The sequence below is a fragment of the Triticum aestivum genome, chromosome 5B, assembly GCF_018294505.1.
Source record: "Triticum aestivum cultivar Chinese Spring chromosome 5B, IWGSC CS RefSeq v2.1, whole genome shotgun sequence".
NCBI lineage: Eukaryota > Viridiplantae > Streptophyta > Magnoliopsida > Poales > Poaceae > Triticum > Triticum aestivum.
In genome coordinates, this window is record NC_057807.1 from 322352105 (window position 1) to 322379978 (window position 27874).

The following is a 27874-nucleotide window of genomic DNA, read 5'->3' on the forward strand; positions in this document are numbered from 1 at the left end:
CCCTCTCATTGCTATGCGTCACCATGATCTTGCGTGTGCATAGGAATTTTTTTTGAAATTACTACATTCCGCAACACTCGCCTCCTCCACTCGTCGCCCCGGTGGCATAGCCCGCCCCCAGCGCGGCGTCCACCCCTCCACCTCACTCGTGCTGCCGCCCCACTCGGGAAGATGGCTACCACACTGCTGCCGTCCCGCTCGTGCTGCCCAACATCGCCGAGTAGCCCCCGCCCGACACCGCCCATAGGCGGCTCCTGCGGTGGCTACGCGGTTCACCCACGTCGGGATCGCCGGACCGATCAACGACGCGCCGACGCGGTCCTCGCTCGTGCAAGAAGGAGCTCCTGGAGTCCAGTGCGCCCATAGAGCACGCCTTCGTGAAATGCTTGTGCAGCGTCGTGAGCATGGTGATGCAGGAGGTGCACCTGGATCTCACCTTTTCGATGGGGGAGATCACGAGGTGTACTCATGCGGGCCCGAGCAGCAGGCCATGGCCCTCACGAGCGGCCGCGGCGGCAATGAAGGGTCTGCATTGAGCGTGCTGCTCGGCCATATGTAAGCGGAGGAGGAGCGGGAGCTACGGGCGCCGCTGGGGGCACAACCCAACCACTCACAGTCATTGTCCATCCAGTGCGGCTACCGTGACCATGTGCGATGCCGAGCGGCCACAGCTCCTGCTCCCGCTCCACGATGATGGCACCGGTGGTGGATCCACCTCCTTGCACCTGTGGCTCCACTGTTGGGCATAAGCCACTGCGATTGCGCCGGGCGTGTCGGGCGCGTCGGGTGCTGATACGTCCATTTTGCATCATGCTTTTATATCAATATTTATTGCATTATGGGCTGTTATTACACATTACATCTCAATACTTATGGCTATTCTCTGTTATTTTACAAGGTTTACCATGAAGAGGGGGAATGCCGGCAGCTGGAATTCTAGCTGGAAAAGGAGCAAACGTTGGAAACCTATTCTGCACTGCTCCAAAAATCCTGAAACTCCACGAAACATCTTTTTGGAATTAATAAGAATTATTGGGCAAAAGAAATACACCAGGGGGGCCATACCCTGTCCAGGAGAGTGGAGGGCTCCCCCCCCCCCTACTGGGCGCCCCCTGTCTCCTAGACCCCCTGGTGGGTCCCCGGTGTCCATCTTCTTCTATATTAGAGCTTTTACCCTGGAAAAAATCGTGGGCAAGCTTACGGGACAAAACTCCGCCGCCACGAGGCGGAACCTTGGCGGAACCAATCTAGGGCTCTGGCGGAGCTGTTCTGCCGGGGACACTTCCCTCTGGGAGGGCGAAATCATCACCAACGTCATCACCAACGATCCTATCATCGGGAGGGGGTCAATCTCCATCAACATCTTCACCAGCACCATCTCCTCTCAAAACCCTAGTTCATCTCTTGTATCCAATCTTGTATCAAAACCACAAATTGGTACCTGTGGGTTGCTAGTAGTGTTGATTACTCCTTGTAGTTGATGCTAATTGGTTTACTTGGTGGAAGATCATATGTTCAGATCCTTTATGCATATTATTACCCCTCTGATTATGAACATGAATATGCTTTGTGAGTAGTTACGTTTGTTCCTCAGGACATGGGTGAAGTCTTGCTATTAGTAGTCATGTGAATTTGGTATTCGTTCGATATTTTGATGAGATGTATGTTGTCTTTTCCTCTAGTGGTGTTATGTGAACGTCGACTACATGACACTTCACCATTATTTGGGCCTAGAGGAAGGCATGGGGAAGTAATAAGTAGATGATGGGTTGCTAGAGTGACAGAAGCTTAAACCCTAGTTTATGCGTTGCTTTGTTAGGGGCTGACTTGGATCCATATGTTTAATGTTGTGGTTAGGTTTACCTTAATACTTCTTTTGTAGTTGCGGATGCTTGCAATAGGGGTTAATCATAAGTGGGATGCTTGTCCAAGTAAGGGCAGTACCCAAGCACCGGTCCACCCACATATCAAATTATCAAAGTACTGAACGCGAATCATATGAACGTGATGAAAACTAGCTTGACGATAATTCCCATGTGTCCTCGGGTGCTCTTTTCTCATTATTAGAAATTGTCCAGGCTTATCCTTTGCTACATAAAGGATTGGGCCACATTGCTGCACTTTATTTACTTTATTTACTTGTTACTCATTACTATTTATCTTATCACAAAACTATCTATCACCTACAATTTCAGTGCTTGCAGAGAAAACCTTACTGAAAACCGCTTATCATTTCCTTCTGCTCCTCGTTGGGTTCGACACTCTTACTTATCGAAAGGACTACGATAGATCCCCTACACTTGTGGGTCATCAAGACTCTTTTCTGGCGCCGTTGCCGGGGAGTGTAGCGCTTTTGGTGAGTGGAACTTGGTAAGGAAACATTTATATAGTGTGCTGAAATTTTCTGTTACTTGTCACTATGGAAACTAATCCTTTGAGGGGCTTGTTCGGGGTATCTTCACCCCGACCAGAAGAGCAAAGAGTTGCTCCTCAACCTACTGAACTTTATGAAAATATTTACTTTGAGATTCCTTCGGGTATGATAGAGAAACTGCTAGCTAATCCATTTGCAGGAGATGGAACATTGCATCCCGATTTACACCTTATCTTTGTGGATGAAGTTTGTGGATTATTTAAGCTTGCAGGTATTCCCGATGATGTTGTCAAAAGGAAGGTCTTCCCTTTATCTTTGAAGGGAGATGCATTGACATGGTATAGGCTATGTGATGATACGAGATCTTGGAATTATAAGCGATTGAAGTTGGAATTTCACCAGAAGTTCTATCCTATGCATCTTGTTCATCGTGATCGTAATTACATATATAATTTCTGGCCTCGCGAAGGAGAAAGCATCGCTCAAGCTTGGGGGAGGCTTAAGTCAATGTTATATTCATGCCCCAATCATGAGCTCTCTCGGGAAATGATTATTCAAACTTTTATGCTCGGCTTTCTCTTGATAATCGCAACCTGCTCGATACTTCCTGTGCTGGTTCTTATATGCTGAAGACTATTGATTTCAAATGGGACTTATTGGAAAGAATTAAACGCAACTCTGAAGATTGGGGTTCCGACGATGGTAAGGAGTCAGGTATGACACCTAAGTTCGATTGTGTTAAATCTTTTATGGATACCGATGCTTTTCGTGGATTTAGCGCTAAGTATGGACTTGACTCTGAGATAGTAGCTTCTTTCTGTGAATCTTTTGCTACTCACGTTGATCTCCCTAAAGAGAAGTGGTTTAAATATAATCCTCCTGTTGAAGTGAAAGTAGTTGCACCTATTACAGTTGAAGAAAAGACTATCACCTATAGTGATCCTATTGTTCCTACTACTTATGTTGAGAAACCTCCTTTTCCTGTTAGGATAAAGGATCATGCTAAAGCTTCGACTGTTGTTCGTAAGAGTAATACTAGGACTTATACACCTCCTGAGCAAATTAATGTTGAACCTAGTATTGCTATGGTTAAAGATCTCTTGGATGATGATTTAGATGGGCATGTTATTTATTTCTGTGGTGAGACTGCTAATATTGCTAGACCAGATACTAAGATACATAGACCTGTCGTAGGCATGCCTGTTATTTCTGTTAAAATAGGAGATCATTGTTATCATGGATTATGTGATATGGGTGCTAGTGCTAGTGCAATACCTTATACCTTATATCAAGAAATTATGCATGACATTGCACCCATTGAATTAGAAGACATTGATGTTACTATTAAGCTTGCTAATAGGGATACCATTAAACCTTTGGGATTGTTAGAGATGTTGAAGTTTTGTGTGGGAAGGTTAAATACCCTGCTGATTTTCTTGTTCTTGGTTCCCCACAAGATGATTTTTGTCCCATTATTTTTGGTAGACCCTTCTTGAATACAGCTAGTGCTAAGATTGATTGTGAAAAAGATACTGTCACCGTTGGCATATATGGTATGTCTCATGAGTTTAATTTTGCTAAGTTTCATAGAGAACCTCGTGATAGGGAACCACCTAGTAAGGATGAGATTATTGGTCTTGCTTCCATTGCTGTGCCTCCTACTGATCCGTTAGAACAATATTTGCTAGACCATGAAAACGATATGTTTATGAAGGAAAGAAGGGAAATAGATGAAGTGTTCCTTAAACAGGAACCTATGCTGAAACATAACCTTCCCGTTGAAATTCTTGGGGATCCCCCTCCACCCAAGGGTGATCCCGTGTTTGAACTCAAACCATTACCTGATAATCTTAAGTATGCTTATCTTGATGAAAAGGAAATATACCCTGTTATTATTAGTGCTAACCTTTCAGAGCAAGAAGAAGAAAGATTATTGAAAACTCTGAAGAAGCACCGAGCAGCTATTGGATATACTCTGGATGATCTTAAGGGCATTAGTCCCACATTATGCCAACACAAAATTACAGTGGAGAAAGATGCCAAACCAGTTAGAGATCCTCAACGACGACTAAATCCCAAGATGAAAGAAGTGGTAAGAAAGGAGATACTAAAGCTCCTTGAGGCAGGTATTATTTATCCCGTTGCTGATAGTGAATGGGTAAGCCCTGTCCATTGTGTTCCTAAAAAGGGAGGTATTACCGTTGTTCCTAATGATAAAGATGAATTGATCCCGCAAAGAATTATTACAGGTTATAGGATGGTAATTGATTTCCGTAAGTTAAATAAAGCTACTAAGAAAGATCATTACCCTTTACCTTTTATTGATCAAATGCTAGAAAGACTATCCAAACACACACATTTCTGCTTTCTAGATGGTTATTCTGGTTTCTCTCAAATACCTGTGTCAGCGAAGGATCAATCTAAAACTACTTTTACTTGCCCTTTTGGTACTTTTGCTTATAGACGTATGCCTTTTGGTTTATGTAATGCACCTGCTACCTTTCAAAGATGCATGATGGCTATATTCTCTGATTTTTGTGAAAAGATTTGTGAGGTATTCATGGATGATTTCTCCGTTTATGGATCCTCTTTTGATGATTGTTTGAGCAACCTTGATCGAGTTTTGCAGAGATGCGAAGACACTAGTCTCGTCCTGAATTGGGAAAAGTGTCACTTTATGGTTAATGAAGGCATTGTCTTGGGGCATAAGATCTCCGAGAGAGGTATTGAAGTTGATAAAGCCAAAGTTGATGCTATTGAAAAGATGCCATGTCCCAAGGACATAAAAGGTATAAGAAGTTTCCTTGGTCATGCCGGTTTTTATAGGAGGTTCATTAAGGACTTTTCTAAAATCTCTAGGCCTCTGACTAATTTATTGCAAAAAGATATTCCTTTTGTCTTTGATGATGATTGTGTAGAAGCATTTGAAATACTTAAGAAAGCTTTGATCACTGCACCTATTGTTCAGCCGCCTGATTTGAATTTAACTTTTGAAATTATGTGCGATGCTAGTGATTATGTTGTAGGTGCTGTTCTAGGGCAAAGAGTTGATAAGAAATTGAATGTTATCCAGTATGCTAGTAAGACTCTTGATACTGCCCAGAGAAATTATGCTACTACTGAAAAAGAATTCTTAGCAGTTGTGTTTGCATGTGATAAGTTTAGACCTTATATTGTTGATTCCAAAGTTACTATTCACACTGATCATGCTGCTATTAAATATCTTATGGAAAAGAAAGGTGCTAAGCCTAGGCTCATTAGATGGGTTCTCTTGCTCCAAGAATTTGATTTACATATTATTGATAGAAAGGGAGCTGAGAACCCCGTTGCAGACAACTTGTCTAGGTTAGAGAATGTTCTTGATGACCCACTGCCTATTGATGATAGCTTTCCTGATGAACAATTAGCGGTCATTAATGCTTCTCGTACTGCTCCTTGGTATGCTGATTATGCTAATTACATTGTTGCTAAATTTATGCCGCCTAGTTTCACATACCAGCAAAAGAAAAAATTCTTTTACGATTTAAGACATTACTTCTGGGATGACCCACACCTTTATAAAGAAGGAGTGGATGGTGTTATTAGACGTTGTGTGCCTGAGCATGAACAGGAACAGATCCTACGCAAGTGTCACTCTGAATCCTATGGAGGACACCACGCTGGAGATAGAACTGCACACAAGGTACTACAATCTGGTTTTTATTGGCCTACTCTCTTCAAAGATGCTCGTAAGTTTGTCTTATCTTGTGATGAATGTCAAAGAATAGGTAACATTAGTAGACGTCAAGAAATGCCTATGAATTACTCTCTTGTTATTGAACCGTTTGATGTTTGGGGCTTTGATTATATGGGACCTTTTCCTGCCTCTAATGGTTATACACATATTTTAGTTGCTGTTGATTACGTTACTAAGTGGGTAGAAGCTATTCCAACTAGTAGTGTTGATCATAACACTTCTATTAAAATGCTTAAAGAAGTTATTTTTCCGAGGTTTGGAGTCCCTAGATATCTTATGACTGATGGTGGTTCACATTTTATTCATGGTGCTTTCCGTAAGATGCTTGCTAAGTATGATGTTAATCATAGAATCGCATCTCCTTATCATCCGCAGTCTAGTGGTCAAGTAGAGTTGAGCAATAGAGAGCTCAAATTAATTTTGCAAAAGACTGTGAATAGATCTAGAAAGAATTGGTCCAAAAAACTTGATGATGCATTATGGGCCTACAGAACTGCATACAAAAATTCTATGGGTATGTCTCCATATAAGATGGTTTATGGAAAAGCGTGTCATTTACCTCTTGAACTTGAACATAAAGCATATTGGGCTATTAAAGATCTCAACTATGACTTCAAACTTGCCGGTGAGAAGAGGTTGTTTGATATTAGCTCACTTGATGAATGGATAACCCAAGCCTATGAGAATGCCAAGTTATTCAAAGAAAAAGTCAAACGCTGGCATGATAAAAGGATACAAAAGCGTGAGTTTAACGTAGGAGATTATGTGTTATTATTCAACTCTCATTTAAGATTTTTTGCAGGAAAACTTCTCTCAAAATGGGAAGGTCCTTACATTATTGAGGAGTTCTATCATTCTGGTGCTATAAAAATCAACAACTTTGAAGGCACAAGTCCAAGGGTGGTAAATGGTCAAAGAATTAAACATTATATTTCAGGTAATCCTATCAATGTTGAAACTAATATTATTGAAATCGTAACCCCTGAGGAATACATAAGGGACACTCTCCAGAACGTTCCAGACTCCGAAAAGGAATAGGTATGTGGTACGGTAACTAAACCGACTCCAAAACAACTCCAATGGCAATTTTTATCAGTTTTGGAATATTTAAGAATTTTAGGAAGAAAGAAGTAGTCCGAAAAGGACACAAGGCCTCCACGAGAGTGGAGGGTGCCCCCCCTACTGGGCGCGCCACCCTGTCTCGTGGGCACCTCGTGTGCCTCCCGGACTCCGTTTTCTTGCACATTACGTATTTTGGTCAGAAAAAAATTCATTATATATAATCCCGAAGGTTTTGACCACCGTATCACGCAAATATCCTCTGTTTTCGTTTCGAGCTGTCTATATTGCAGATTAAGAGCACCATGACGTCGCCCTCCTCCAACAATGAAGACAAGGATGCTTGGCTATTGAAGATAGAGCTAAAAAGAGAAGAACCAAAAGAGATCAACAAGGATGAAGGGATCAAGAAGGCCATGGAGGTTCAAACTCCGGCGGTGAAAGAAGAAGACATCCCTCAACCTTTACCTCACCTTTTCACTCCAACAGAGATTGAAACTTTCAAGATGATCGAGTTAGCTCGCATACATAACAAGTATCTCACACAGGAGAATATCCTATTGAAGGATCATATCGCCGGACTCAAGGGCATTATCCGCAAGTTGGAGGAGCTTTTACGCTCAATGTGCAATTATCCACCGTCATCATCACCACCTTCATCACCTCCGAGGACATAATCACATGGGTATGGGCACTCCCCTTGGCAATGTCCAAGCTTGGAGGAGATGCCCCGGTATCGTATCACCATCACACTCCTATCTTTACCGTTTTATTTAGTTCGATCCTTTTAGTAGTATCTTGATCTAGTAGATCAAAGTTTTGATATCAAGTAGTTTTGAGTTTTGCTTTGTGATCTCTTTTTGTAATCGAGTCCGTGAGCTATCTATAATAAAGATTAGTGTTGAGTCAAGGGCTTTGCTATGTTGCTATGATCTTGAGAAAGTAGAAAGAATAAAAGGGTTCATATTGATCTTATGAATAGTGATGACTTCACACATAGAAAGTATGAGGCATAAAAATTGTTGAGAGTTGATGAACGTAGTTTTGGTCATCGTTGCAATTAATAGGAAGTGATAAGGAAAGAGGGGTTCACATATAAATATATTATCTTGGACACCTTTTATAATTGGGAGCACTCATTAAGTATGACATGCTAAAAGAGTTGACGTTGGACAAGGAAGACAACGTAATGGTTTATGTTTTCGACATCTCAGTTAAAGTATATTGTCATTGACCTTCCAAACATGTTGAGCTTGCCTTTCCCCCTCATGCTAGCCAAATTCCTTGCACCAAGTAGAGATACTACTTGTGCTTCCAAATATCCTTAAACCCAGTTTTGCCATGAGAGTCCACCATACCTACCTATGGATTGAGTAAGATCCTTCAAGTAAGTTGTCATGTTGCAAGCAATAAAAATTGCTATCTAAATATGTATGACTTATTAGTGCAGAGAAAATAAGCTTTGTACGATCTTGTTGTGGAAGTAATAAAAGCGACGGACTGCATAATAAAGGTCCACATACAAGGGGCAATATAAAGTGACGTTCTTTTGCATTAAGATTTTGTGCATCAACCCTAAACGCACATGACAACCTCTGCTTCCCTCTGCGAAGGGCCTATCTTTTACTTTATGTTTTTACTTTATGCTTGAGTCAAGGTGATCCACACCTTTCCCTTTTTCATTTTATCCTTTGGCAAGCTCCTCGTGTTTGAAAGATCATGATATATATATATCCAATTGGATGTAAGTTAGCATGGGCTATTATTGTTGACATCACCTAAAGGTGAATACGTTGGGAGGCAACACAATAAGCCCCTATCTTTCTCAGTGTCCGGTTGAAACTCCATAACCACAAGTATTGTGTGAGTGTTAGCAATTATAGAAGACTACAAGATAATTGAGTATGTGAACTTGCTGAAAAGCTCTATTGTTGACTCTTTCTGATGTTATGATAAATTGCAATTGCTTCAATGACTGAGATTATAGTTTGTTAGTTCCCAATGAAGTTTTTGAACCATACTTGACATTGTGAATTGATTGTTACTTGAGCATAAGAAATCATATGATAAAATCTATATATGTTGTTGTTATAAGAATGATCATGATGCCCTCATGTCCGTATTTTATTTTTATCGACACCTCTATCTCTAAACATGTGGACATATTTTTCGATATCGGCTTCCGCTTGAGGACAAGCGAGGTCTAAGCTTGGGGGAGTTGATACGTCCATTTTGCATCATGCTTTTATATCATATTATTGCATTATGGGCTGTTATTACACATTATATCTCAATACTTATGGCTATTCTCTCTTATTTTACAAGGTTTACCATGAAGAGGGGGAATGCCGGCAGCTGGAATTCTGGCTGGAAAAGGAGCAAATGTTGGAAACCTATTCTGCACTGCTCCAAAAATCCTGAAACTCCACGAAACATCTTTTTGGAATTAATAAGAATTATTGGAGGAAAGAAATACACCAGGGGGCCCATACCCTGTCCAGGAGAGTGGAGGGCGCGCCTCCCCCCTACTGGGCGCGCCCCTGTCTCCTGGACCCACTGATGGGCCCCCGGTGTCCATCTTTTGCTATATCAGAGCTTTTACCCTGGAAAAAAGCGTGGGCATGCTTACGGGACGAAACTCCGCCGCCACGAGGCGGAACCTTGGCGGAACCAATCTAGGGCTCTGGCGGAGCTGTTCTGCCGGGGACACTTCCCTCCGGGAGGGGGAAATCATCACCAACGTCATCACCAACGATCCTCTCATCGGGAGGGGGTCAATCCCCATCAACATATTCACCAGCACCATCTCCTCTCAAAACCCTAGTTCATCTCTTGTATCCAATCTTGTATCAAAACCACAAATTGGTACATGTGAGTTGCTAGTAGTGTTGATTACTCCTTATAGTTGATGCTAATTGGTTTACTTGGTGGAAGATCATATGTTTAGATCCTTTATGCATATTATTATCCCTCTGATTATGAACATGAATATGCTTTGCCATATGTTTAATGTTGTGGTTAGGTTTACCTTAATACCTCTTATGTAGTTGCGGACGCTTGCAATAGGGGTTAATCATAAGTGGGATGCTTGTCCAAGTAAAGGCAGTACTCAAACACTGGTCCACCCACATATCAAATTATCAAAGTACCAAACGCGAATCATATGAACGTGATGAAAACTAGCTTGACGATAATTCCCATGTGTCCTCGGGAGCTTCTTTCTTATTATTAGAAACTGTCCAAGCTTATCCTTTGCTACATAAAGGATTGGGCCACCTTGCTGCACTTTATTTACTTTATTTACTTGTTACTTGTTACTATTTATCTTACCATAAAACTATCTACCACCTATAATTTCAGTGCTTACAGAAAAAACCTTACCGAAAACCGCTTATCATTTCCTTCTACTTCTCGTTGGGTTCGACACTCTTACTTATCAAAAGGACTACGATTGATCCCCTACACTTGTGGGTCATCAGGTGCACGGCGGGGTCATGTGTTTGTGTGTGTGTTGATTAGATAGACGCGCTAGGTGTGGCCGCGCCAGGCGCTGGAACCAGTCGCGTCCCGTTGGCGTGCGTGCGCGGCGGGCGCGGGAGCTGAAGAGCGCGGGCCAGGCATTGTGTGGGCGCTCCGTCTAGTTGCATGCAGTTAGTTGGTCACGCCGTGCGGATCGTGGACTCCGCAGGTGCGGGCGTCATGCAGCCGGGTCGTGGGCTGCATGCGTGCATGTAGTTAGCTCTGGCTGCGGTGGATGCATGTGTGCTTGCGTGTGGTAGCTAGCCTGATATGTGTAGCTTGGGTATAAAAGACCCTCTGTGTACTCGTTGTAGTCCGGTGGCTGAGTTCGAGCTCAGGAATGAAAACGATCGGCTGTTCGTGCGGCCGGCGGCGTACGTGCACCGCGTAAAGCTTGTTGTGTCCACTGCATCGCTCCTCTTCCTTCTTTCTTCTATGTTTGTGCGAGGGAGAGAGAGAGAGAGAGAGAGCTCCGGCGGCGAGGGACTGGCGGCAACAACATTTGGTATTCAGAGCCACAGGTTCGGGGGGCGGCCGTGGCGCGCGGCGGACATGAAGATCTCGGCAACGCGCGGCGAGTCCACGGCGGTGTGGCGTGATGCCGGGCGTGCGGCGAGCGCGTGGCGTCGGCAACGCGCGGCGAGTCCACGGCGGTGTGGCGTGATGCCGTGCGCGCGGCGAGCAGTGGCGGTCGCGGAGACGAGGAAGTCGCGGAGGACCTGCGTGGTGTCGCAGAGGCCGCGGCGGCTCGGCGCGACGACCGTGGAGGCGCTGCGCTACGGTTGACGGCACGGCAGTGCAGGGCAATAAGACGCGGTGGCGAGCCGGGCGCGACCGGTGCGTGTTATGGGTGCGCACCAGACGCGTCGGGACCGTGGGAGTGGACCGCGTCGAGGCACTGGACCTAGTTGCGCAGATAGCGTACGTGCGCGCGGGAGCGCGGGCCGGGAGCGCGGGGACGTGGGGAGTGCACGCGAAGGGCACGGCGGCACGGTGGCAGGTGTGGCAGCGACGTCAGGACGGCGGCGGCTACAACGACGTCGACGGCATGGCGGAGGCCGCAGCGGTGCGATGCGACGGCCATGGCGACATTGACGACGATGAACTCACCTGCTGTAATTCGTGGCTAAGGGGGGTGAGTGTTGGGCATAAGCCACCGCGATTGCGCCGGGCGTGTCGGGCGCGGCGGGTGCACGGCGGGGTCATGTGTGTGTGTGTTGGTTAGACGGACGCGCGAGGTGTGACCGCGCCAGGCGCTGGAACCAGTCGTATCCCGTTGGGGTGCGTGCGCGGCGGGCGCGGGAGCTGAGGAGCGCGGGGCGGGCGTTGCGTGGGCGCTCCGTCTAGTTGCATGCGGTTAGTTGGTCACGCCGTGCGGATCGTGGACTCGGCAGGCGCGGGCGTCATGCAGCCGGGTCGTGGGCTGCATGCGTGCATGTAGTTAGCTTTCGCTGCAGTGGATGCATGCGTGCTTGCGTGTGGTAGCTAGCCTGATGTGTGTAGCTTGGGTATAGAAGGCCCTCTGTGTACTCGTTGTTGTCCGGTGGCTGAGTTCGAGCTCAGGAATGAAAACGATCGGCTGTTGGTGCGGCCGGCAGCGTACGTGCGCCGGGTAAAGCTTGTTGTGTCCATTGCATCGTTCCTCTTCCTTCTTTCTTCTACGTTCATGCGAGAGAGAAAGCTCCAGCGGCGAGGGACTGGCGGCAACAACATCCACGACCTGTTTGTGTCCACGCACCTACTAATCGTCTGCCCGGAGGCTAGTGCTGCAATCCTCGCTGACGCAGCAGCAGCAGGACCTGTTGGGCAGCCTGGACACGGAGCTGAGCGACATGCGGTGGCGGCGGAGACTTCAGCCAGTGGCCTCCGAGGAACTACCGTGGTGCTTCACGACGGCGTTGTCACCGTACAACGCTGGCCGAGGTGCTGTGGTTTAAGTGTAGTAGTTAACTCGTAATCATCATGTGAGGTAGGCTACCAAATACCGGGTGTTTTCACGACGCGGAGACTTTATATGCATGCAACCAAACAATATACAAGTGTAGTATTTTACCCTGTATATTCTCAACCAGTCTACTCAATTTTCTAATGGAGTAAAATGCAAGCGCGGTCCTAATTCTTTCCCAAAAGTGTCGATTGGGTCCTAATTCTTTCAAAATGCACATCTGGGTCCTAATTCTTTCTAAGTTGTTCATCCGAGGTCCTAATTTCGTTTGACCGCCGCTGACCAGCTCGCGTGGCGCTTTGACCGCCGCCACGTCGACTCGAGGGCCCACGCGGGAGATTTCCCGCAGTTGGAGGTTGGGAATTTAAGCAGTTTGGCCCCTGGAGTTTATGCTTTCCTCATTCTCCGGTCCCTAGGTCTTCTGCTCGCTCTCTCCCTCTCTTTGGCGCCGCGCCGTCGCCGCCATGTCGGCCGCCGCTAGCTCGTCTGCAAGTGAAGAAGCAGAGCATTGTTGAGACTGTGGTGTATGCAGAAGCAATGCAGAAGATGAATGAGCTCATTTTTCTATGTAGGAGTATTCTCACCTTAAACCTGGGACTTCCTCTTATTCCACTACTAAACCCAGGAGATTTAGGGCTTAGTACAGGAGGTAGCTCAGGTGTACCACTAACATGAATATTATCAATTAGACTGTCAAAGGCCATGTCTTTGTGATCAACAAACAATTGAAAGTACTGGAATTTTGGAACAACTGCTGTCATGTGCAAAGTGTCAGTGTCACAGTCCACAATCCGTAGTCCATCACCTAAATTCTTTCCAGGCAGTAACCAGTAAATAACATGCTTAGATTGGTCACTATATCCCAATTGATGCATAAAATTAGTGAGCCAGAGAGGAGACCATGTATCTACTTCGCAACCATCGAACAGAGCAACTTTCCCATCGGCATACGTCTTCGATCGGCCAAATCCGCAGAAAAATCCAGCATAGTTGATTTCTACGGTAAAAACCTCCTCTTGTGGTCCTAGGTATCGAGGGATTCAGTCAAATACTACCATCGATTCGAGCTAAATCGGAATCCGCAGAAAAAGAGGATCGAGGGTTAGGGTTACGGGCACCACACTGACCGTATCGCAGAGGAGGATCTCCGGTCGCCGATGCACGGGCGCCATCCTAGCGGCGCCGCCGCCGGACAAGCGCCTGCGATGGCCGCCTGCCTCTTCTCACCGGACCACCGCCGTCGATCTCCCCTGTTTCGCCAGAGCAGAGAGAGGTGGGGAAGAGGAGAGGAAAAGGACTACGGCTGTGAAGAGATTAGGGTTGGGGGGCTCTTTTGAAAAAATGCACGGCTGGTCGTTATCACACATGGGCCCTTGAGTCGACGTGGCGGCGGTCAAAGCGCCACGCGAGCTGGTCAGCGGCGGTCAGACAAAATTAGGACCTCGGATGAACAACTTAGAAAGAATTAGGACCCAGATATGCAATCTGAAAGAATTAGGACCCAATCAACACTTTTGGGAAAGAATTAGGACCGCGCTTGCATTTTACTCTTTCTAATGCAACCATCGAAAACCGGTGCAATCAATCAAACACACTAGCGGCTGCAACCCTAGCCGCCGCCAGAGGCCGATCTTCCAACGCCGTTTTCCGGCGGCTCCCCTCCGTCGGCGACCTCGGTCATCGGTGGTGAGGGGGGTCGCCGGATCCACGCGTGTGGATCGTTTCTACTCATCTGTAGTCTAGGTTTTTAGGTTGTTCATCGCCTTTGCTTCGGCGACGACGATGACGACGCTGAATAAATATTCTTCGGATCCTTTTCTGACGAGGCTATCGGTCCTATGGTTGGGGATGGATCTGGAAATCAGTCTGTTCAAGCAAGGATCGCGTGGCGGCGGCTGTATCCTCGTGGTGGACCTGTGTCCTCGGGCTCCGTCGTTGCGACGACGTTTGCTCCAGCGTCAGCGTGGAGCTTGGGAGATAGTCCAGGAGCGGATGCAGATTGTGGTCTGCATCGATGACATCTGGAAGACGGAACATGTGTTGGGTTCGTGGTTGGTGGATGGCAGGTATGGTTTCCTCCTTCGGCGTCTTAGTCGTGGTGGGGTGCCAGATCTGGAGTTTGATGGCGTGTTTGGGGTGTTGCCCCGGTCTGATTCGTTCAACGGCAATGGCTTCACTTTTGGTGAGCCACCTTGGAGGTCCGCAAAGCTGCATATCAGCGATGAAGCCGCGTCGAGCTCGGGTGAGGAGGTGATCCGTCATTCTTTTCTTCTGTGCCTGCTGTGGTGATGCCGGAGGCAGGTGACGGACCTTAGTGTCAAGCTCAGAGATGTTCTGCTATCTTTTCAATTTTGTCATGTCGATTCTTACGTGACTTATACTTTGTTCTTTATGATATGAATGAGACACGTATTACCATGCAAAAAAAAATCAAACACACTCATAAAAAAATTAAGGTAGATGTACCAAAGCTCATTAAAATTGCTCATTCTCCTGTTCTAAGACAGAAAAGAAACCAGACACACTTACGAACACATTTTTTTAAAGGAGGTTAAACACCCAGCCTCTGCATCGATGCATGCAACCATCTTTATTAATTATTTCATAAAGATCTAACAAGGACAATACATCAGTCTGTCCAAAGACACCACTCACACCTACAACTCGATAACGCAGAGTGCTCTCACTCCTTATATCTAAATCGGTGTCGTCGCCTATCCATCCACATAATGTATCAGAAATTCAGAATAAACAGCCGGTGCAGCTTGCCTAAAGCGCACACCACATTCACACGTTTTAGAAGCCGACATCATCATCAGATCACTGACTCATCTTCTGGAGAGAGATCCGCATCAACCTTGCCAATCCGGACATCCGTCGACACCACCACGGCGCCCAACGGCACCATCGCCCTATGCTCGTCCGTCCAGACGCGAAGACTCTAGAAGATCTGTCGTGCGTAGCACCTGCCAACCAGGCATGACTCAGCGTAGCACCTATCGGTCAGGCATGACTTGACAGCTCCACCGAAGCTCCATGCAAGACGAAGTCACTCCACCGCCTGCCTCTGTCTTCCAGCGCTGCTCCACAAACGATGCTCCCAAGAGAGAAACGATACCATAATACCGCCATCGGCCGACTGTAAGACCAGATCCTAGGGTTTCCCCCGAAGCAGCATGAGTGAGTCGACAACAGTTACACGACGATGACTTCATCAAGATAACGGCGCAAAACGCCATCATCGCCCGCCAACAGCTTGGTTTTCACCGGCAACTATGTCTTCGTGACTCGTAGCCGGGACTAGATGACGAACCTCGAGATCCGACCACCCAGCCGCAGGCCGACCGCCCCTGACGAAAGAGATGACCATCACCGCCGAGTGCACCGGTAGAACAGATCTGATCGGAGGTGCCGCCGACGCGACCACCAGGCCCTCCATGCCGCCGCCGCCGATCCAAAGGAGATGGCGCGCCGCCGCTGCCGCCTGAACAAGGCTGGCCGTCGCGTCCGCAGCCCGTGCCGCCTCCGACGCCGCCGCGCCACAACCATCGTCGTTGCCGATCGGATCGGGCGCACCTCCACATGATTTGGGGCCTCGCACAACCCCAGATCGGCGGGAGAGAGGCGATGTCCTCCGCCACCGCCGTCGGCCCTCGGGCTTAGACCAGCGACGTCCCCCAACGGCGGCGGAGGGAGGGGAGGAGGGAGTGTGCGCCCCCGGCGGCTGGGTCTAGGGCACTTACGTGTATGTTTCATACAAAGTGTTTTTAACAAAATTGCTACCGGATGCATGTGTTATTGTTAGCTCGGGAACCGGAAGCTCCGGGAGGTCCATGTTGCCGGCCATGTCGGAGCCGGCGAGGAGGCTCTCCATGACGTCGTCCGAGCAGCATTCCAGCAGTATGCGCGCGTCGGAAGGCGCAATCCCGTGGACATGCTTGGACGACGACGAGGCGCTCTCCGTCGCACGGGCCACGTTGTCGGCGCCGTCATCGGTGCTGCAACAAGACGGCCCAGGACGATGGCTGCACGGCGCCGCCGGCGCTGCAGGGAAGTTGGTCCTGGCCTTTCTACCGTGGATGCGCCGCGCCTCGGCGTCGTAGGCGCGCGCGGCCTCCGCGGCCGTGTCGAAGGTGCCGATCCAGACGCGAGCGCCCTTGATGGGGTCGCGGATTTCCGCCGACCACCTCCCCCACGCCCGCTGCCGGATGCCGCGGTACGGGTGGCTAGGGCTCGCCCTGCGCCGCTTCGGCCTCGCCATGGCCGGCGAGCGGTATAGCTCGCAGGATGCCATGATGCCTGTGGGGAGCGGCTCATTGCGGACGTCGCCGTCGTCGGCGGCCATGAACTCCCGGAAGGCGGCCTCCCAGTCGTCAGAATCCTCATCCGTCGTCCAGCTGCCGCGCATTTTCGCCTTCCCCGCCGCCGCCGACAGGGCTTGGCCGGGACGCTGCTTGCCGCGGTCGTTGGTGGCGAACTTCCCTCCGCACATCGTGTACGGGGAATCAATGTTTGTTGTTTCAGGTATCGCTGTTTGTGTTGTCGAAGGAAGGCTATGTGTTTCTTCGCGTAGCACGTCGGCCTTATATAGAGGTCAGGTGAAACGTAAAGCATCACTCATCGCAGTAGATCATTTCCATTTCTGCACCTGGCCTGTATTGCATAGCATCTCCGAGAATCCTTCGACAAAACTTTATGCTGGATAACTGTCCGAGTAGGATGTGTTGCTTCCTACTCTACTTGGCTCGAAGTTTCTGGAACATTGTGCGACAAGTGGGATAAGGCTTGTCGAGCGCACACCAAGAGGAGCAGGCCAGTGACCAGCAAGTGGAGATAGGGATCCGATTCAAACAAGGCCGGAGCCACTGAACCAGGCAACTGGCGCTGGCAGCAGCGACGGAGATTTACGTTCAACTGGGACAACTGGTCGTACCATTCTTGCTAATTACTCCGTACGGCTTGCACCTCCCGTTCAGTGATCGTTACTCCCGTTTCTAGTGTTTGTAGTACTCTCTTCGTTTTTTTGTCTGCATATAAGATTTGGTCAAAGTCAAACTTTACAAAGTCAAACTTTACAAAGTCAAACTTTACAAAGTTTGACTAATTTTATAGTAAAATATATCAACATGTACAATACTAAAGTTATACATTATGAAAATTAGTTTCATCAGGCATCAAATAATATTTGATAGTGTGAATGTTGATATATTTTCCAAAAAAGCTAGTCAAACTGTTCGAAGTTTGGCTTTGACCAAATCTTATATGCAAAGTAAAAAGAAACAGAGGGAATACCATAAATCTCTAGTGTCGACTACTCGTATGAGGCTGGTCGTGGTGAAGAGTATCATATATTAATATCACACATATGATACTTCCTCCATCTTTATTTAGTCTGCGTGTTAGCTTTGATCGAAGTCAAGTTTTGTAAGCTTTAGCAAAGTTTATAAACAAAAATATTAACATATACCATAACAAATCAAAACCCTTAATTTATTATTGACTGTACTTTTACATCATATAAATTTGTTATGATAAATATTTATATTGTTTTCTATAAACTTGGTCAAAGTTTACAAAGTTTGACTTCAGTCAACTCTAATATGCAGAGTAAATAAAAATAGAAGAAGTATCATTTCGTAGTGCATAGTATCATAAGTTAATATCATATGTCCTTATTTATTAATATGCATGACACATTAGCATAGAATTTATTATGATACCGTATCATAATATAATACTCAACACTCGTCCTGCATAATACTCACTAGTTAGGATACTCCCGTTACGGTTAGCCTGATAACACTAGACCGGTGGTCTGCTTTGTCAAATAAATGCCTTTCATTCATATTATTGGTTCAATACCGCAGATGCTGTCGGCGGCCATATGGAAAACTTAGTATATTGTACTGTACAATGCTTTCTCAACTTCGCATATTGTAGTGTAGTACTTCCTTCATTTCACAATGTAGTGTGTTTGCGCTTTTCGAGATCTAGATTTGACCATAAATTTAGTGAACAAGACCGACTGCAGCGGGAGCTAAAATATATACCACTGAATTCGTATCGAAATGTGAATTCGTTGGTATGATTTTTGCTCCCGCCGCAGTCGGTCTCGTTGGTTAAATTTATGATCAAACTTAGTTCTTGGAATACGCGGGCGCAGTACATTATGGAATGGAGGGAGTGTTCTTTAGTAGAAAACAGTAGCATTAACTTCCCGCCAAAAAAATGAACTTTTGGCTTAGATGGTTCCTTGAATCTTTTTTGATAAAGGGCGATTCTATTAACTCAAAATGTAGCATCAAGTGGATACAAAGCATTATGAGCAACACCCGACATCTGCATAACTAGGATGTACATAGCCGAACACCAAAAGTCTGATAACCAGAAGAAAACAAAAACCGACAAATCAACAATAGTAGAGTCCTATAGAGCGACACTGTGCCTATGTCGAAAGGTGAGATGGACCAATCCGAAGGTTATGCTGCCACCTATGTTGGGTGAAAACCTTCATAGTCACCTGCTCCAACCGCGTACACACCGCCTTGAACAACGATTCCTTGAATCTAGCTCGCTCGGTCGATTTCCTGTCGATTTGTACGGCCAAGTGGGAGAATCTTGTCCCGCCAAGTGGCCAGTCTGGCTCCTCCCTCGGAGCAGGGCACCTGGCTATGGCTAACAGACAAGTTGCGCTAAAGCCAAACCATGGGCGCGGGCAAAGCAGGAGCTGTGCCGATGACGATAAGGACGAGGGTGAAACCTCTGCTGGACAGCTCAAGTGGGGGAACTCACATTTCACGACACCCTTTTTTCACCGCAACTCGGTTCACAGCTGAATCTTGCCGTAGGCTTTTCCGTCCGCGCGCATGTATATGAAACGCCCAACCAGTATTTGAACAAATTGAGTGTGACTTCAGTATGATATCATTGAGCAGCTCGCTTGAATGCTAACCTATATTTTGATTGGTTTTCACATAGCCAACCGCTCGTGTCATAGCCGCCAATTGAATGTTGTCCCTTAAATTGTGTTTCAGTAAACATCACATGCCACTTAAAATCCTGCTGCTAGATGTTGGTAGGAATTAGAGTAGGATTTAAGATTTAATTTGTGGTATTCAACGATTGGACTACAGATATGGATTGAGATCCAGTGACTTGTTGTGAGCAAGTCACCGGTGAACAGTACAGTGACTGGCTCCCCTCTCCACACCGTCCGGTCGAGGGTCAACGGACAGATCCGCGTGAACAGTACCCCAAGCTACAGTGACTCGTCTACAGGAGATTATTCACAGTACCCTGGTCTACAATGTCAGCTATAGTGTTTCGCGTTACATCACTCAATCTGAGCCGCCCCCCTGCATCCAACGGCTGCCTGCCCGCCAGTTACGCCGTGCCTTGCTGTGGGCAAGGCGCTTTGAATTCTGATTTTCGGGGGAAAGTTTAACAGGGCCCCCGCGTCGCTCCGCTTGGGGCGACTCGGGCGGCGCCGAACCCTAGCCGCCGAACCTCCCCTCCCGCCTCCCCCCTCCCCCCTCGCCGCCGCCCGAGGGGATCTCCGGCGCCGCCCGCGGGGTCGTCAAGGACGGCGGCGGCGAGGATTTGCTGCTCCCGACCGGAGGGCTCCGGACGCCGAGGCGGCGGCCTCGGGTGGCGAGGCGGCGCTGTCTCCCTGCAAGCGGCGCCGCAGGTGGTGACCCTCCGTTCCCTTGGCCGCGAGGGTGGCGAGGGACGGCGGGAGTTGTCGCCGGTCGCGGCGGGTGCGGCGCTCCCCTCGCCCGCGGCTGGATCTGAAGGCGGCCCCTTCCCCCACGCAGCACTCTGCCCCGCCGGATCTGGTCGTCGGTAGCCTCTGGCCGCCGGATCCGGCGTTGGGCTGCCCGGATATGCGGTTCGAATCGGGAGAAATCCTTGGCTGGGGTGCTCTAGCCACGACGGCGGCGACACCGGCCGGTGCCGCTCCCCTCCTTGGAGGCGCCGTCGAGTTTCGTGCCCTCTCCCTCCCGCTCCATGCCCGGGAGAAATCCCATGTCTTGCTGAGACAGGTCGACAACGGTGCAGCGTGCGCCGCCTCCTTCCTGAAGGTGCTGGCTTGGGCAAGGTGGGAGTGTGCTGTGGTGCTGGGCGGTGGTGGCTGGGTGGTTGCGTCTTCGGCGAGGGATTTGGAGCATGATGCTTTGTATCTGATCCAGTTATGGAGGCTCCATTTCTCCTTGCTGTTTGTTTGTTCAGTGACAGCTCCATTGTGCAGTTTTTCCTCTTCGTGCTTGTAGCAGTGGGCTGCGGTGTGGACTCTTCTGGTTCCCTTCGTGCAGCGGCGTGTCGAGCTGAGTATCTCCTTGGTGCACAGAATCATGCCCTTTCCTTGCTCTAGGGAGGGCAATTCCATCTTCCGGCGGTCCGGCGCCTTTCGAGCCAAGGCGAGGGGCAGGGGTCCCCTCCGGATTTGGAGAGGAGCGGCTTGGTTTTCGATGTGCACCTTCCAGGGTAGATGAGGGCTCGGTCCATCGACGTTGGGCAATGGCTGCCCGAAGCTCCCCTCTGTTTGTCCTACTGTCTATAGTCCACTTGGAGGACTCCGTTGACTACATGCTAGTGCTTCTCTGTTTACTTTTATAGGGCATGTAGTCTTTGGTGCTTGTAAGCTGCTTCGGCATCACCGTGTACCTGCAGTTTATTTTCCTTTCTGTTTTTCGTTGGTTGTATTGGTGGCCTTGTGTAATCCCTGGCCGGTTGATGGCTTTGTTAATTCAAAGTCGGGCTCTCCTTGAGCCTTCGTTCTAAAAAAAATCTCTGTGCGACAGATACTTGGCTGCAGCAAAAATTATCTGCTAACCAGAAGACGTAAAAGACAACATCAAATATTTATTTCTATGTATCTATGCCCAAAAAGAAAAAAAACAACTCATAATCGAACAGCTCCATACTCCATGGGTATGGAGCTGCCATCCTTGGACAAAGGAAAGATCTACCTTACACCAACTCGTAATCGAACAACCCTGGGTGCGGGAGGGATCTTGCTTGTTTTTAGGTGTTTTTATGAGTTCATTTAAAGTTTGAAGACGAGGCGGTGGCGGCTTCCTGAGGATGAAATAAGTTTCTCCCCGCCTAGCCTCCGTAACGGTAACGCGTCTAATGTCGTGGAAGGGCATGTGGAAGTGTGTCTAGCGTCATCGGAGGACATGTGAAAGTGTGTCTTCGGCGGATTTCGCAAGATTCGTTCGGTGCCAGTCTTCGGGAGATCTACTTGGATTAGTCTTTGTTTGTATGTTTACAGGTCGGATCCTTTCGAGCTATACTTCTCTTCAACGTTCATGGTTGCCGTTCTTGTGAGTCCTTGGCACGATGACTTTTCAACTGTCTATTAAACAAGTTTGGTCCGGCTAAAATGAGGAAGGGGCAATGACAGCGACGCACCTCCGATTCTCTCCAATGCTTGCAGTCGTCGCTAGCTGGTCTACATACATGGATTTAATTTTTGTTACTTTTGTGTTCTTTACGGCCATGCCATGGCATGATGGATAGATCAGAAGTTTCCTCCCAAAAAAAAAAGAACCACCCTGGCCAAGAGCGATGTGGTTCTTTTGTAAGTCTTGTCACGTTTGGTGAAGTGCATTGATCTCATCTATCTATGCGCATCAATAACTTCAACAACATTCAATCATAGCTGCACGAGACAAAATGAGAACAAAAATGCTACGAAAATTGCATCTAGCTTTAGCTACAATGTTTTATCACTTTATGGCTTTACAATGCCATGAAGCTTCCACCCCCCAAGGCCAGCCTGCGAAAAAGCCTGCATATCATGACGATTGAAAATCGGTCAAATTGCAACCAATTTATCTGCATTTTTATTTCATGAAAAATGGTGCACTATGAAGCTATTCATCATTTTGTTTGATGGAGAAGAGTATGGAGCTGTTCGATTATGAGTTGGGTATGAAATTGAAACCAATGCAGCATGAAACTGGTCATTGTTTCTAAAATGCTTCACATATGATGATAATACTTGACCATTTCGATTTGCAACATGGTGATTTGATTTCCCTTCAGTTTAGTATAGGGGGCTTGAATGTGCCACAGAACATGGACTAGTATACTTTTCGAAGAAAAAACACAAGCATTTTCATAAATTCTTTGTACTGCCAAAAGCTTTTCTATTTTCCTGAGTCGTCTCATTCAGGTATCCTTCAAACAGACAGTAACATTAGTCACTTGGCTTTCTAAATTGCCTTTAGTGTGTGCTTTTTAAATGACTACCAATAACAAGTACTCCCTCTGTAAACTAATGTAAGAGCATTTAGATCACTAAAATAGTGATCTAAACACTCTTATATTAGTTTACGGACTGCAGAATTAAAGGATCCACCTAGCTGAAAATCACCAGTGAATAGTCTGCTTGCATCATTTAAAATTCTACATTAGCTAAAAATCAGTAACTGTATAGGAAAAATATAGGATTAGAGTAATTTATACATTTGCACAATCAGTTTTTGGATTGGCATTGTTGGCAACCATGATGATGGTAGGCACATCGCAGTACTATGAAGGGGTTAAAAAGAGAAGCACAGGCATCAGAATAATACTAACCTCAACCCATGATTTCCCAGCAGCTTCTAGCAATGCAGCATTACACGTCTTGAGCACCACTGAATCACCAGAAAACATAGAGGCTGCTTCTTCCCATCCTTTATTATGTCCCATGCACCTGAAATTTTATTCTACAAAAGCATCAAAAACAGGCCTAGCAACTCTCAGAGATATCATGCACAGGTGCTTAGAAGGAAATGACTATGTAGTCTGAGCATACTTCCGAGAACATAGCATAATGAAGAACAAATAATAGCAGACTCACATCACCGTTAGTATCTCATCAGTTGAATATTCACAAATTGCCTTTTGCAAGTGCTCGGCAGTTTGACCATCCATTGCAGCAATCGAGTAGAAACTTGGGATGAAATGCACAAGTGCTTGAGACAATCCTTGAACATGCTCTTGCATGATCTGAAGAGTTTCCTTTGTACGAGTTGCATCACTGTGTTCACAAACAGTTTAGGAAGGTATGAATGACATGACATGCTCCATTAAGGCACATATGAGTAAATCAAAGTAGGTGATTTTACGTCATCTTCATAGACATAGCTTACAATTTGGCACTTTCAAATGAAAGTATCTCTCGGTCTCTCCAAAAGTTAAATAGCACAAAAAGATGAAACTAAAGAATAGAAAGTAACACTTGTAATATGTTCATTTCGATGTAATATATGTCATTATCCACTGCTTATCTAAGTGAATCACGGAGAAACAACATTTACACTTGTGGCTTGAATACATAATTTCAGACCCCATTTAGAAATTAGAACCCAAAAATTTCCCTATCCCACTGGGAAAGAACTGGTTAATGTGAAAGTCCAGCATTCTAATGGGACCTCAGTTTCAGTTTTCTAAAACTGCGAGACCCACCAACACAATTAGTAACAAATACGAGGGCAACCAAATTGGACCTTGAAGTGTTCCTACATTACACGCCTACTGCTGTCATTAAACCCTATTCTGTGTACACATTGTTCTGCACAAGACAAGGATGTACCTGCATAGGATAAGCTCAGGTATCCATCCCATCTGATGGAATTTATCAGAAACGCTTATTGCATCAGCTCTTCCAGCTTTGCTCAGTGGCCTGTCATGATCTGTCATTGATGGCAATATGAGATGATGTTTTCAAGAATGAAGCAAAAGGCCAGCGACCACAAAGAGGGAATGCATCTATGTTTCTTTTAGCACTGCAGCTAAACAAGAGTACCACAATATCGTGCGAAAAGTAAAGAGAAGAATTAAATTAAATTACTGATTAAAATTGTAAAATGGCACATAGAACCAGACTAAAATGCTGACTGAAGCCTGTCGCATAAAAACACGCTGACCCCGTTTAATGTTCTTGATCCCTGATTTCTCATTTCGTGCTCGACGTCCAACTAATTTACGAAACCCCTTACTCATAATATCGTGAATTTTAGCCCGACATGTTAACTCAAGTATAACAGACTACAAGTATAGTGTATCTTAATAGTCACAGTGTTACATTCCACTCCATAACTTCTACGACACCCAAACTCCCAAAGCACCAATGATGTTACCAAATGTGAGAGTTAATTGATAGTACCCCCAAAGTATTGGGAGCTCAAGTGCCCCAGGCAACTCTTTGAACGGAAAAGTCATCAAAGAAGCTGCGCACCTACACTCTTTGAACGATTCTGCCTGCCACGTACGATATATATACCTCTGGTGAAGCGCTCCCCAACCGCGCTGTCCCCGTGGCGGAGGAGGATGAGGCGGCGTCGCGGCGTGGCGGAGGAGCCCGGCTCGGCGGCGGCGGCCGGGGCGTCGACGACGGTGGTGGAGACGGAGACGGAGCGGGCGACGGCGGCCGCGGAGGGAGGGAGGCGGCAGACCGCGGAGGAGGCGTAGAGGAGGAGGTGAGGAGCCGTGGCGGAGGGAGGAGGCGACAGTAGCCGAGGAGGAGCTCTCATCATCCGCCGCTGTTGTCGCTGAGCTGAGCTGATTTTGTTACATGGGATGGAGAAGGGAGAACGGGACGGATGGATAGAAGGAACAGGCAAGGACGATGGCGTGGTTGCTGATGAGTGATGACGGGCTTGCGAACAGTAGATGCTGCTGACCTCTGTTCTTTTCCTGACTGGTGAGCGACAGACCAATATTTCTTCGGTGAGTGACGCAACAATATTTCTATTTCCAGGGTACGGAAACTCGTTTGGTAGTCTTTTTTTTAGGACCTCGTTTGGTAGTCTCGCCGGCCCAACAGACATTTGGTCGCACAAACTTTAAAGCAGTCCCGGACTTTCACACCACACCCCAACAGACATTTGGTCGCACAAACTTTAAAGCAGTCCCGGACTTTCACACCCCCCCCCCACCCCCTCCCTCACCACCCTTATGGTTTCTCTGATGGCCGACCCTCAAATGTGCCGCCCCACTTTCATCCCCGTGAAAGATCAACTCGGCGACATGGTAAGAACGCCGCCTCAGAAGGCAAAGGAGGTGGCTATGCTAAAAAAAGAAGGACGGTAGGGGCGGCCGTCATGGCGGTGAACATGAAGGGGGCGCGTGGTGCAGGGGGGGGGGGGGGGGCCTGGGACGCGGGGCACCGTCGTTGTCTTCGTCCGTAAAGATGTCGTCCCAAACAGATCAATATATGCATCCCTACTTCTACGCCACCCAACAGTTCGGTAGGTAGCCCCCGACATCTATTGCCAGGCACATGCCTTATTGCCTCGACGTCAACGCCACGCGGCTCCTTTTCTCCGATTCTACACTGCTTAAGCTTATCTGAATGCGGACGACAAGCGTGGAGCAGCTCAATGCCCGCTCTCTGTTCACTAATATGTCTCAACCGGGCAAGCCAGCGTATGACGACGCAAACAGAGAGATGTTTGAGATGATCCATAACGAAGGCGGAGGCAGCTACGAGGGCGGGTAGGTGGATGACTCGGAGTCCACGCGGCCGAGAGTGTACACTCAGTCGGGCACGCAGTCGGGTACGTACACACAGTCTAGCATGCAGCCGAGCACGGACACCCAGTAGCCGGATTCGTACACCGGCCAGCAGGAGCAGTAGGAGGACTGCGACGATGACCTTGAATCGGATGAATTTGCAGCTGGTCCAAAGAAGAAGGATAAAGGAGGAAACTTCAACATGAGGGAGAACAAGTTGTTGTGCGCTTTGTGGTTGATCACTAGCATCCGATCCATGGCACAAAGTAAAAGGACGCAACATTTGGGCCAACATATTTTTTTTAAATGTGATGACAGTTTTCGATTAGCAAGTGACGAGTTACAATATGGATGAGGCGGGGGGGGGGGGTATATGGAGAGATGGGGGACTACAAGTTAGAAAACGCAAGCACAAGAAATATAGAAAAATAGAGAAGGATGAAAAGGAACAGCCAAACTAGACAAACTAGATGGATTCCACCAAGCCCCTGATGAAGGGATGTAGTTCCTCCTTTGTTCTGTGTACCATCATTTAGTGGCGGAGCTTGCAGCCCAAACATGGGCGGGCCAACAAGAAGAACATAGCTTATGGGCTGCTGTTTTAAAGCCCAAGAGTAGGTGTATACTGTATAAAACTTCATGGGCTGGGCGGGCCACGGCCCATTCAGCCTTGCTGAAGCTCCGCCAGTGCCATCATTGACATGTCACTTCCGAACACGTTCCTCCAAAAAACTAGTGATGGCATATGCTTGTTATTCCTCTCTTTCCATATCCCCAACCACAATGGTAAGGACCTCCATAAACAGTGGTTTGTTCCATGAACGGTTTCCCTCATGCAAGAGGGCTAATCTGCAATCACTATTCTGCCAGGAGATTCCCATAGTGTTCCAACAGTCAATCACAAAAGGGCATTTGAAGAACAAGTGGGGCACGGTTTCCTGGGGGGAAGAACACAGCAGGCAGGTGTAAACATTGTCGTTGATCACATAATGTCTCCTTTTCAACATGTTCCCGGTATTCAACCGGTCAGCCAACAGAAGCCACACGAAGACCTTTCGCTTATTGGTACATTTGGATTTCCACACCCAAGAGAAGGTCAACATTCATACTTGGTTCCATGAGAACAAGCATTTCGAGCCCTACACCAATGAACTCGTCGGCATGCAACCGTGGAGCAAATTCGCTCGACCATCGATGGTACATCATCCAAGAGGTCGTGTCCAAATATTGTGGCCATTTGAAGCAACTAATCAGTCGGTGGCCAAGTAGCACAAATCACCGTCCAAGTAAGTTGCTATATGCGTCGGTCATGACCGGATATGCTCTATGGGTTGGTCATTCGGCCGGACCGGATATGCAACTTGTTGGCAATGTTTTTCTTTGTAGCATTGCCGTGCGTGCAACTTGTTCTTGAAGTTGGAGAGGGAAATTCCATCCTCATAAATTGTTGGTTGAAGTTGAGTGGGCATCCAAAGTGGAATTTATTCATTGCCAACTACATCAAGACCGCCGGCATCGACACCGAGGAAGAAGCAGGTGATCCAACCGACCGAACAAAAGAGCCGCCCAAGAAGGTTAGAAAAGGGCCCCGAGGAAAGAAGTGGGAGGAGGAGAAGGAGAAGCGAGAAAGGGCGGTGACCAAGATAACATAGAGGTCAAGGAGATATGTAAGGCTGAGAGGTTTAACATCTTGATGGCGGCGACTGATAAGAAGCTCAAACTTGAAAAGAAG

General features: G+C 47.3%; 2 protein-coding genes across 2 annotated transcripts; both read right to left on the reverse strand.

The window, feature by feature from the left end:
• Nucleotides 1-15285: 15285 nt before the first annotated feature.
• LOC123116050 (ethylene-responsive transcription factor ERF073-like) lies at nucleotides 15286-17166 on the reverse strand. The gene has a single exon (XM_044537059.1). It carries the CDS (start codon nucleotides 17123-17125, stop codon nucleotides 16373-16375), a length of 753 nt encoding a protein of 250 aa, XP_044392994.1. The 5' UTR covers nucleotides 17126-17166; the 3' UTR covers nucleotides 15286-16372.
• Nucleotides 17167-22150: 4984 nt separating this feature from the next.
• LOC123111633 (uncharacterized protein At3g52155, chloroplastic) lies at nucleotides 22151-25312 on the reverse strand. Its single transcript, XM_044532459.1, has 5 exons — nucleotides 24911-25312; nucleotides 24221-24320; nucleotides 23486-23665; nucleotides 23221-23338; nucleotides 22151-22426 (listed from the first exon to the last, which is right to left on the reverse strand). The coding sequence occupies exons 1-5, from the start codon at nucleotides 25161-25163 to the stop codon at nucleotides 22370-22372; spliced, it is 708 nt and encodes a 235-aa protein (XP_044388394.1). The 5' UTR covers nucleotides 25164-25312; the 3' UTR covers nucleotides 22151-22369.
• Between the last annotated feature and the right edge of the window lie 2562 nt (nucleotides 25313-27874).